This window comes from Bacillus rossius, chromosome 8, assembly GCF_032445375.1.
Source record: "Bacillus rossius redtenbacheri isolate Brsri chromosome 8, Brsri_v3, whole genome shotgun sequence".
Classification (NCBI taxonomy): Eukaryota; Metazoa; Arthropoda; class Insecta; order Phasmatodea; family Bacillidae; genus Bacillus; species Bacillus rossius.
This window is the reverse complement of record NC_086336.1, coordinates 39894709-39907177: the sequence shown is the minus strand read 5'-3', so window position 1 is coordinate 39907177 and position 12469 is coordinate 39894709. Positions and strand designations below refer to the sequence as shown.

Sequence of the window (12469 nt, the reverse complement as noted above, 5' to 3'; positions counted from 1 at the left end):
AGAATAGGAGTTAACTGTTTAATAATCTTAATTTCAGAGGAGTATTTAGCATGGTATGATTTACAACTTATTCAGAAAATTTAAATGATAAGACCTTCATTAATATACAATTTTTTGTTCCTGTAAAATACACAAAACATTAATGACCAAATAGTATTAGAGTAGAATTAGACCTTTAATTTAAAAAAAATTAAGATATTCTATTTCAAAAGTACATTATTTAAAATCATGGTTTAAGCTGTGTGTTAAACTATTTTGATTTAAATCAGCCAACCCTGCTTTGTATACACTTTGAAATTGTGTGAACCGTTGGTTAGCTACATTTTACATTTTACAATTGTTTACACAATTTTACTGTATATTTAATGTATTCAACTAAACACCCACATTTTTAAAATATTGCTAACCTAACCAATTTTTCACACAATTATTAAGTATTTTTAATGTAACTAACCTAATCAACCATTCTCACAATACTATTTGTAATAGATAAGTTACCTCACCACTAATGAAACTGGTAAATTACTTGAAATATTACAATGCCCTCTTCGAGAATAATTGTAATTGTAAAATTTTAATTTTTTATTGAGGGGGAACCCCCCCCCCCCCCCAAAAAAAAAAACCGATTTTTGTCATAAAACATGTATTTATTACCTTTTTTTTTACAAAATTACTTCAGTTACCTTCAAAGTACTCTCCATTAGATGCAATGCACTTGTCAAGTCTTTTTCCCCCATTGTTTGAAGCACCTCTGGAACCCTTCAACTTTGATATCCTCCAGTGCCCTTTGCAAAGCTGTTTTTACCGCCTCCAATCAAAATGCTTTCCTTTTAGATCTTTCTTAATTCTGAGGAACAGGGAAAAGTCGCACGAGGCTAGTCTGGCTAATACAGAGGGTGGGGAACGACAGACAACCCCCGAGAGGCATTATCTTTGAATTATTTGTGCAATGGGAGTGCATGACTTGAATTAGGTTTTTGGACATACGCCATTGCTAAGCATAGGTATGTCTGTAGAAGAAAACTACAAAAAACGCAAATGACAAAAACACAAATAAAGCAAAAAATTGCTGTTGTCAGAATATAAACACCACACAATACTCCACAACAGGAATATGGTCAACAAACAAAGAAAAATGGACTAACAGAACGAAAAAAAACCCACAAATGATAACAGCACAAAAATACCGAACCCAAAGAGGCCACATAGCGGTTCACTCGTAATGCCATGTGTGCGGGAGTGTTGTCGTGATGAAGGAACCAGTCACCTGATCGCCAAAGTTCCGGGCGTTTCCTCCACACTCCTTTCGCAAACGTCTTAAAACTTACAAATAAAAGTGCTGGTTAACAGTCTAGCCAGGGAAACAAATTCTCTGTGCACAATTCCACGAACATCAAGAAAGACTAAAATCATCTTAAAATTCTACCTCACTTTTCTTGCCTTTTTTGTTCTAAGGGAATTGGGATTCTTCCATTGGCTTGACGCTTGCTTGGTTTCTGGGTCATACTCATATAACACCAACTCTCATCAACTATAATGACTTTGATCAAAAAGTTTGGATCACTTTCAATCTCTTTTTTTTTCTTTTCAAGTCCTGACTCAAATTAAATTGAATGTTTTTTTGATCCTGTTTGAGAAGGTGAGGAAGAAATTTAACAGCAACACGTCTCAATTGCAAATTCTCAGTCATAATCCGTTCACACGAGCTCGAACTCACTCCTGTCTCTTCTGAAATTTTGACCATCGTGAAATGACAATCCTAGATTTTTTTGCTGATTTTTCCAACGTTTTCATTGTTTCAAGATGTTGAAGGGAGCCCAGAATGAGCATGGTCTTCAACACTCATTTCGCTATGTTTAAAGCACCCAAAACACTCCAAAACTTGTGTGCGGCTCATAGAAAGGCTGTCGAAGCATTTGGTAAGCTTCTGTTGCCGATTTTATAAGCAGGAAACAAAATTTCAAACACACTCATTTAAAATCTGCCATAATGACTTTGCAGGTGGAACACGAGAACAGTAAGAGAAAAACAATACTACAATAAACGTTAACCTACAAACTGATGCCGTCTGGGCAGCTGTTTAGTGAAGGTATCTACTAACCCCATCTAGCAGGAGAACACTCTACTATGTCTACGAATGGCAGCGCGCTCTCAGTCCAGTTTTTTTGGGTCCCCCCTCGCATATTTAATCAGAATAGTGGCTTTCCATCAGAATTACCAACTGAATGTCTCAGTTTCGAATCCTGGCTAGTTCCACAGAAGACCTCCATCCAGGCTTCTATTTAAGATTAGATATTAGGTTATTCCTTCAACTCTGTGCTTCAAAAGGCAATTAAAAACCCCAACAGGATTTGGCCTGGACAGCTAGTAATGCATTTGAATACCAACAATTTTTTTGGGCAAATCAAATAATCACTACCATTATCAAATTGTAAGACCTGGTCAGCAAATAATTTTAAGAATCAGTAGCTTGAAGAAAAAAATAATAGTTAAATATCATACTGATACATACAGTAGGTCACATTAGATAGCCTATGCAGCGAAAACTACAGGACGGCTATGTCTAATTATTGCTATTTACAGGATAGAGAAGAATGGTTTAAGTATTTAAAAATTATATATTTTTTTAATTTCATTAATTTACGGAGAAGCCGCGACGTAAATTTTTTTTACAAACCTTTAAAACTAAAAAATATAACAAAACTTAAGAGAAGTAAAAAAAAAAACATAAGTTAGGTACCACTTTTTGAAATTTAGCTAATTATCAGACATTGTGGCTTTTTAGAATGGAAGGAAAAAAAAAATTGGAAAACATGGTTTTCACACACTACACGCATCCCTAAATTTACTCCAAAGGGATGATTTCGAAATTTCTACTAGTTTGTGAAAAAATTAAAGTTTTATATCTTATATAACAATACCTGTGCTTTTACACTCCCACAACCATTGTTTACCAGCAATAAATAGGAATATATGTTTTCCTTATACTAGAGACATTCCTGAATTAACAAGGAAGGTTTCATAATTCCTACAGGTTTGTAAAAAAATAAAGGTTTACAGCTTGTATTACAATACATAAGTATTCACGTAATCGTCGACATTGTTTACCCGTGTCAGTTTTTAAAAAAAGGTGTTGTAATAATGAAATTTGTTTAAATAATGACTGTATTCCAATTGTAAGGAATTTTAATGCCTGTATTTCATGTTTGTTGTTTTATTAAAATGAGTAATTATATTACGAAATGTTTATTTTCTTACATTGCCTTTAAAGTACGTACTATTTTGAGTCACGGTGTAACAAACTACTCTAATGGGAGCCAAAATTTGAATTGAAATGTTAACATCATTCATTTTCTGTGAGGAATATGTGCTGTGCACTGAAGTAGGACACACATTGAAATTTTCAGTCTTTTCTTTCCATCCAGGGAATTATTTGATTACAGCCGTCATATATTCTGTGTTCGATATTCCTGGATCCTGAAGGTTTGAACCTGATAGCATGATCCTGTTGGCTTGACGCTGTGGTACATGATGCTTGCTGTTTTAGTTCAAAACATCTAAAGAACCTGCACATACAAGAAATTGTGAAATAAAAAAATTATGATTGTAGGTTGAAAAAAAAAATCCCTTTTATTCGAATTACGATTAAAAATCATTACTATATGACAACTTTTTTTTAATGTACAGGATCTTCCAACATACTGAATTTTAAAAAAACCAGCATCATGTACCACAGGATCAAGCCTTCAGGACGCAGCGATAAACACCAATATATGAAATGGAGGCATTAGCATATTTTAATTCTTCATAGTTGGCTACCGTTGTGTTAAAAAAAAAGTTACACGACTGCGGGTAAACAATGACTGGCGGCAACAGTGTGAAAACATAGGTATTGTAATGTAAGCTTTCAACTGTTATTTTTCACGAACCAGTAGGAATTAAGTAACCATGTTGTCAGGGTCAAATTAGGGGGTAAATATGAAGTGTAGCGGTATTTGCGAAAAAAATGTTAAAATCCGAAAATACTTTTATTATATGTTCTTTCACTTCCTCTTTTCATTAAACCTGGCGGAGATAAAAAATTCCAAATACTTTAGGAGATATCGAATTTTTTACTTTTCATAGTTGGGCGACATTTGTTAAAAAAAATTTAAAAATTCCGAAAATACTTTTATTCAATGCTCTTTAACTTCCTCTCTTCATTTAACCTGGCGGAGATAAGAAATTCCAAATACATTTTTTTTTTGTTAATTTTCATCACAATACATGTGCATTCATGCGACATTCAACATTGTTTCTTGTTTACTAGCACGATTTTTTTTTTTTCCACGACGTAAGTGAACGACTACATCATTTTCTACTAATGGCAAAGGAATTGTACCCGCCTCTAACTTAGGTGAGTTTTTAACGTTTCAAATTTTAATATTTTATTTGTTATTTGGATATTGTTGCGCAAGTAATAAGTAAAAAAAAGTTATGTGAGTGCCAACTGTTCATCCTTTTTTCCGGTTTGTTTGGTCAGGTCAATTACATTATAAATACTTTAAAACTAAACAACCATTAAAATTAATTCACATTATTTTTAATGTCCGCTTATTTTGAAAGTATTTATAATGTAACTGACCTGACCTAATCGACCATTTTAATTAATTAGGCATTCACGAACACACGGCTAAATAAAAAAAATGGTTAAGGTCGAATGATAGCACAGGTCTTGTATTGCAAAATAAGAATGGCAATATCTCCTAAAGTATTTGGAATTTATCTCCGCCGGATTTAATGAAAAGAGTAAGTGAAAGAGCATATAATAAAAGTATTTTCGGATTTTTAACATTTTATTTCGCAAATACCACTACACTACATATTTACCATTTAGGGAAGTTTCAAGTACTTGAAAAACTTTTTTTATTTTTACTTTCTGTTCCACGAAGCAACGTCTGATGCTGGTAGGAATTAAGAAACCATCACTTTAAGGTAAATTTGGGGACGTGTGTAGTGTGTGAAAATCATGGCTGCATCCGAATACTAGCCTAATGGATCCCTTAGCTAAGGGATCCACTAAAAGTGCATCGTAGTGGACACGGCCATCTTTGTGTTGAATCCGAATTATCACAAGGGATGCCGATGCATCCCTTCACGCATCCACTAATTCGAGATTTCTAGGGATGCGACACTCGCATCCACTAACGCGTCCCTACATCCATTAGCTTCGGAATCAGGTTTTATTTTGTTTGTGTATAATATTACTTCAGATTTTCAGCATAACATTTGTTTAAAAAATTATAAGCAAAAGTGATAACTTAAACAGACAAATGAAGATGTTAATAAATATAATCAAAATACGAATTAAAACTTAAAGGATAATTCAACACTCATAAGTTCTTTTAAAGTTTACAATTTCTAAAATGTATTTTATTTGGATCGCTAACATGTATAACATACACGTTACATTATTTTTTAATTGGTAGGTATTTATTATTTACGTTTTGCTGAATATTCGTAGTTATCCCAACACAAAATTGCTGCGTGAACATTAGTACGACTGACAGTCAACAGGTAGTGCTAGCAGTAAAAGTATTCGGATACTATCCATTCATTAGAAATGCATCCTCTACATTGTGGCTGCATTTGCTAAGGGATGTAGTGATGTGTGTGCTAAGGACGCATCCCTATGTATTCGGATACAGCCCATGTTTTCCAATTTTTTTCTTTCAATTTTAAAAAGCTGCGACGTCCGATAATTAACAAAATGTATATTTTAAATAACTATTACCCAACAAAATCGAAACCCTTAGCACATACTGTCGAATATTAGTACTCTTCTTGTAAAGAACAACATTTTCCCCGAGCCAGTAACAAAATGAAATAACCATTTTTTTCTACTGTGAAAAAAATTAAACCAAATGCTAACTAACTATATGTTTGTGATTTAAATAAGTGTGTTTGGTGTATTATAAAAATTAAGTTTACAATATATTTCATAACATAAGTACCAAGACTTACCTGGACAAAGACATATTTTTTAGAATTTAAAAACACTCAACAGATTATAAATCCAGACAATCTGTTACGTCGCCATTTTGTATTTACAAATGGTGTAATAATAAGACCTGTTCCGATTGTTTCTATATCCGAAAATTGTTACTGTCCTAAATACCACAATGGCTCTATGGATAAGAATTATAGAGGCATAATTTTTTTTCACTCAAGAAGCTTGAACGACGACAAACCGCATTTACCTAAAAATATTATGTCAATTTTTTATCAAATATTATATATATATAATTTTTTATCAATAATTATATATATATAGCTGCAATTTTGTACAGAAGTGCCTGGTGGCAAGCATTCTCCCTACTTTCCCCGCACTCTCCTTATGAACTGATCCACACTCCCAGCCAACACACACTCTTCCAGCCTATTCCATTCCCCTACCATCCTCACGACCATCGCATTTTTTCCCCTTTCTGTTCTCCTCCTCTCTTTGAAGACCTACCTAGTATTTTCCGTCCTACTTCTAGGCATTCCCATTTTGACTCGTCCCTCCAGCTCTCCCCATCCTCCCACTCCACTCAGCACCTGGTACATCTAGACCAGTCTCTCCTTCTATCTTCTATCCTTTAGGCTCTCCCATCTCAATCCTATCATCTCTGTGGTACTGCACTCCCCCTTCCCTTCTCTGTCCATTCTCCTCCACTTGTCCTTCACCCATTTAGCTGCTCTCCTCTGCACCCCCTCCAGCTCCCTCTCTAGTACTGCCGTGTATAGGTCCCACACTGCTGCGGCATACTCCAGCATGGGACGGACCATAGTTTTGTAGGCCTTATCACGTAAGGTGCTGCTTCCACCCCTGAGCACTCGTCCCAGCATGCCCAGAGCCTGTTTGCCCTTCTTGACCACCTTGTCCACCTGTTCCCCCCACCCCAGGTTACCCTGCAGCACCACCCCTAGATATTTATAACTGGTGGCCTCACTTGTCACGTCTCCCCTCCAGCGATATTCCCTCCTGTCAATCTTCCTCTTCCCGGTAAACCTGACAACTTTTGTCTTACCCACATTTATTCTCATATATTTTTAAGGGTTTAATTATTATCATTTTAATATATTGACAACACTCATCAGTAATCCTGCTGGGCACATAGGTAGTAAAGATACATCGCCGCCCCAGCAAAGAATGTTTGACAAGTGGGTGTAGGAAAGCAATCTATACCTAACACAGAGATGCATGATGTATCGAATATCAACTATCGCGTACGAAATAGACGAACAAGGTTTTTATGTATTTTTAAGCACATTGTGGACAGATACTAAAATTAAACAACATCAGATATTACTTTATTTATTCAGCCAATGTATGCAGAAAGTGTTGCAATTTTCGCAATTGAGGCTTCACTCAAACTGACGTCGTACCGACCATGGCCTTTAAGCCCGTGCTCCGCACCGCCAGTACCGTATCCCGTTTTCGGAGCGCGCCCCTTGCCCAGCCGGATTGAGTCAGGCGAGCGCCTCGGGCGTGACCCCAATAGACAACAAACCTCATTAACAGTCACTGCGGCCACTGGCCTTAATTAAAATGCCCGTGACTATGATCAAGTCAGAATAGGAGAAATCCCTCTAAAACAATTCACAGTGGGACAATATGTTAGTAAATTTACAGTCGCCAATTTGATGTCACAATTTAAATAATTATATACATTAAATAATTGTTAAGCCTTAAGCACCCAATTACCAGGTGCTACATTTTAATTGGGCACCTGGAACATGTTTTAACTGGTCATAGAGTAAATTCAATTAATATAAGTTTTTTGACGCCGACTCACAAAGAAGAGAAAGTTTCTCTTCCTTGCGAGGCGGCCATGTCCGGCAGTCTCGAACCACTACGCGCCGGGAACAGACCTGTGTCCGTGGGCAGCATCCAAGTTTCTTTCATTAATTATTTTTTATTCTGTACTAAATCTTTAAATTTAAAACCTTTTGTTAATTCACCGCTGCCCACGTCGACTCGGCGCGTATTTTGCGGAGCCGGGCCTATACCGACCGTCTTCAGTGTGATTCCGCGATACGTATCGTAGCACAGAACGTACGGTACTGGCCGACTCCAGCGAAAGTGTTTTTACTTAAGGACGCCGTGCATATGCCTGCTGGCTGCACACACGTAAGTGTTTCGCCGAATTTAGGAGCCCGCTCATAGAGCCCCCCCCTGCACCCGTTAATGTTCGGCGCTGGCCGTCTCCAGCGAGCATCGACCCGCGTCCCGCGAGACTGCCGCGGTAACCATTAGTGTCGCGTAGTGTTATGTTTTTTCTGTGTTAATTGTGTAACGGCTAGATGTCGCCAAGTGTTGGTGGGAGTGTTTTGTAGCGGGACTAGATTAAAAGTAATTCTCACCAACTCGTGTACACTAATTTTCCGGAGTCTCCCGTCCTCCACACGGCCGAGCGGCCTTCACAGTCAAGGGAGAGCCATTCAGGGTAGATTCAAGCCATGTACCTGGTGGGGCACGCGGGGGCAGAGTACCCACGACCCAACACCAACGGCCTAGCAGCCCGCTAGCCTGGCGCCCCTCCGGACAACAAGAGCACCGCCCGTAGCGCCCGTCAGGTACCCCCCGGGCCTTTCACATAGGTCGGGTGACGGCAAAACGACCATTCCATATGCATTTCATCACCAAACCCGCCTTTAACAATGCACTGACAAAAGAGACTAGTTCATTTCCATTTCCGCTTGCATCGATCTAGACATGTGTTCATCATATACAGACCTTGAACATTAGGAGACAACTTGAATTCCAGTGTAATAGAGTAAATTATTGAACCATCATTCACCATGTCTTCTCTTCTATATTCACATAACCAATTTCAAATATAAGTTTCTTAAACTATTTATTCTCTCCAGTCCATGTTTTTAACTCCGAACTATTAAATGTGTCGCCCGAACACAGGGTGTGATTCGGAATTCACTACAACAGAATTCTGGCATATGTGCTCACTGCAGGACGACCTGAGAGCAGTATGTGGGCCATACCAGCTGCAGCCTTTATAGGTGCCTCCAGGCTGGACCTATTTCCACCACTGAAGGTGCAATATTGCTGCAGGGAACTGATCGCAGGGTAAGACCTGACTTCAAAACAAGGTGGGGCATCTGACATCTTACCTCCTGTGGCAGAAAAGCCTGGTCACTATCCCACAAGTACCAGTTCCCCGCTAGCAGAACACACCCTCCAAATAGCAAATAACTTTGATGTTGTTCCCCTCCTTCTGGTCCCCGGTGGTCGTTGGTGCTGTTCGGACAAAGCTAGATCTCAGGTCTAAATTGTTGGCCATTGTGGCAGGAGATAAGGGTTGCCTATGTTAGGAAATAAAATGACTGGATTCGCGCAGCTGGGTTTATTGTAAGGGTGCACTACAACTCTAACAAGATGTCTAGGAATCCAGCCCGACTAGGACCTAGTGTCTAGACACAGCCCACCGCAATCGGTAGGTGAAACACCAGGTCTAAAACAATATTGGACACACTTGCTAGTAAAAATTTGTTCCTGCAAAAAATAATGTTATGTTACTGATGTCGTCCGGCCGAAGGCCACCCCAAAGCCCGACATGCAACCGCCAGTATCCGACCCCACTAACGGAACGCACCACTAGCCATGCCCACCCGAGTCAGGCGAGCCCCTGAGGACCAGGTAGAATCAAGGACCATGCACTAATTAATAAGCCACCTCGACCCCAGATCATTAGAAATCAGACACAAATTAATAGTAACTCCACACTTTATTAAAAACCCCGTCCAAGGTAAGTGCGACGTAGGAGTGCCCGGGTCACTCACGTGTTGATTTACATTAATACATTTGTGAGTGCTCCCCTTGTGGCCTTCAGCCTTAATTAATTAGAGTATCGTGTAACATAATTATGACCTCCCCGTTTTTTGTATATAACTCGCCACTGGAGCAGACGACAAGTGACGAAGTCTCTGGTGTGACTCATATTATGTAAACGTAATTTATGTAAACATGTTAAATCTAATTCTTAGAGAGTATATTCAAATTAGGTTAATCCGTATTATTTAATGTACGAATTAAGAGCCATTTTCAATCTCTTGTTATTTAAATAATTTCCGAATAACGGGACTTTAGAAACTTTGGCGCGAGAGAACGCTGAGGCCTCCCCTCGCGCCAAGGGCAAACGTCAGTACCGAGTGACTCGCGGACCGGGGTGGACGTGCGTCCCACGGGGAGTCATCATCCTTTGTCTCCACTGAAATTCACTACTGGTAACTATAGTCATTAATTCAAATCCTTTTCGTTGCTTAAAATCCCCGTGCGTACCAGGTCCTTTTTACGGTGTAGGGCCTAACCCAGCCGCTTAAATATAAACTATCACACTAAGTATTACGCGGGGTAGTTTCAGCATACGGCACGGCCGACTCCCGCCACCAATGACTTTTTGATAATCGTCGAGTGCACAGGCACTGGCAACAACGACGCATACATAGGACTTGTAACTAATTTGACAGGACAGGGCAGGGCAAAAACCGGCCTTATTTAACTTCATCTCGTCGTGTGGTCATTATACCACAGAGTTAATTTCTTACAGGACTGGCCGAATTCAGAAAATAGAACAGTATTTAATCAGTCGTTCATATGCCTGCTGGAATCAAACATAACTTTCCTTAGCAATTTAGTTTAGAATCACAGCTCGTGCTATAACACCCGAACCACAATTAATGGGATTGCTTGATTTCAATTTTAAAAAATTATCTTAACATGACTGCTGCTAGGACCAATCTATTGTGTTTTTTAACTGAGGTAACATGCAAAGTGTTTTTCAAGTGTTATTGATTTTTGTCAGTTTAAGCTAAATACGTGTAACCAGAGTAACATGTGATTGAAGCAGTGTCCTTTCAACAATATTTTACAATTTTTACAGTTGTTTATCAGTTTATTTTTATTAAAGTACTCTAGCTAGGCATCAGCGCACTATGCTGGCTAGGGTGTTAAAGCAGTGTATTAGCTAGTTATTCAATAATTAAGTTGTATTCTACGAGCTTAGTGGATCATACTGAGAGCAATAACCCAAACACATCATTGTTTAGACACATGAGTTAGCCTGGTGTCCTCCAAGATAATTAACATCTTCAATATTCTCGCCAGCAAGCACTTAGCCCACCAAAGGTTTCAGCCACAAGACAGAGTGTCGTCGCCTGGCCGACTAGCCCCTGAATGATAGTATTTAGCCGGTTACTCAGTGATCGGTAGAGAGGGTTCGGGCCGCGTGGCCAAGGGACTAAGTCACCAGGATAGCAATTAATACACTCAAAGACGGTTTCCAGGTTCTTTATATACGGAAAATCAAACCCTTTACAAGGGGCTGCCGCGTTCCCGCCTGTGACCGATCCTGTAGGGTGGAGCCCGGTTCCGCGCACTGTTGCTGTATGGGAAAATACGTAATGTCCCGTTCGTGAGGAGCAAGACCCGAAAATTACCGTGCAAACGAAGGCGAAAATCCAGCCCGCAAAAGAACTCCGCGACTCGTAAACTGCCGAAGAAAACACGCACGCGAGAGCAGTGCCTGACTGCACGCCGCGACTGAATGACACGATGACACACTTAAATGACCACACGACTGTGACAGAGGAATCACTTCCTCTCGGCAATGCATGAACTGCAGCGAGACACCGCGCCCATTCTCACCGTCTCGGAGAGCTCTCGTAGACACGTCTGTCGCCTCCTGAGTCCAGCTGCCGACTGCCTGTCACCCCGCCTCGCGCTACCCAGTGCCCGCGTCCCACCCCTCCTCGCGAGCCTGCGGAACACGCTGATTGGTCACAGGCGGAAGCCACGGCCTTGGCGCCCGGTGAACACGTGATAACTTATTCTACATAACATTTCATACAATATAATAAACTATTTACAACAAAGAAAACACGACCCTTCAAATAATAATATAAACAATTTACAAATAAGAATGTTTCTTATGTATTTTACAGTAAACTTCCCCTAGCGTGCGAATCTCCCCCCCTGTCCTAGCCGCACTGCACATCGGCGCACACGCAAAACAGGGCAGGAGAAGCCGTTGGCGTGGCATAACGGGCTGTGAGAGCTGGGTCGGCACTTGGGTCGACGTCAAGAAGATGATGTAAACTTTACATCTCCATCTTCTCTATCAGCAACCTGTATGGCACTTTTTCAAAATCTATAATTACTACTACATCCACATGTTTTCATCCTCAACCACTTCTACCAGGTCTTCCAGTAAACCCTCTCCTTAAGCGGTGCTGCCTGTCGTCTCCATTTATCCTAATTATTTATTTCTCCCATCACATAATTTTGTCTACCTGTTCCTTCAATTATTTTCCAATATATATGTCATGCTCATTGGCTTGAAGCTTACTGGATTTTCTTCACACTCTATTCTATTGAGTTAATTTTTTTTTGTTTAAGATGTTCAGAAAATTTGTGGATAGAATTTTATTT

At 39.5% G+C, this 12469-nt stretch overlaps 1 protein-coding gene across 1 annotated transcript in view; it reads right to left on the bottom strand.

Moving 5' to 3' along the window:
* Positions 1-6111, bottom strand: part of LOC134534783 (puff-specific protein Bx42) — a 43252-nt gene extending 37141 nt beyond the window's left edge. Inside the window, exon 1 of the mRNA XM_063373360.1 lies at positions 6004-6111. Within this exon, the coding sequence (XP_063229430.1) occupies positions 6004-6017 (14 nt within the window). The 5' untranslated portion in view covers positions 6018-6111. The remainder of the gene's footprint in view (positions 1-6003) is intronic.
* Positions 6112-12469: the final 6358 nt, after the last annotated feature.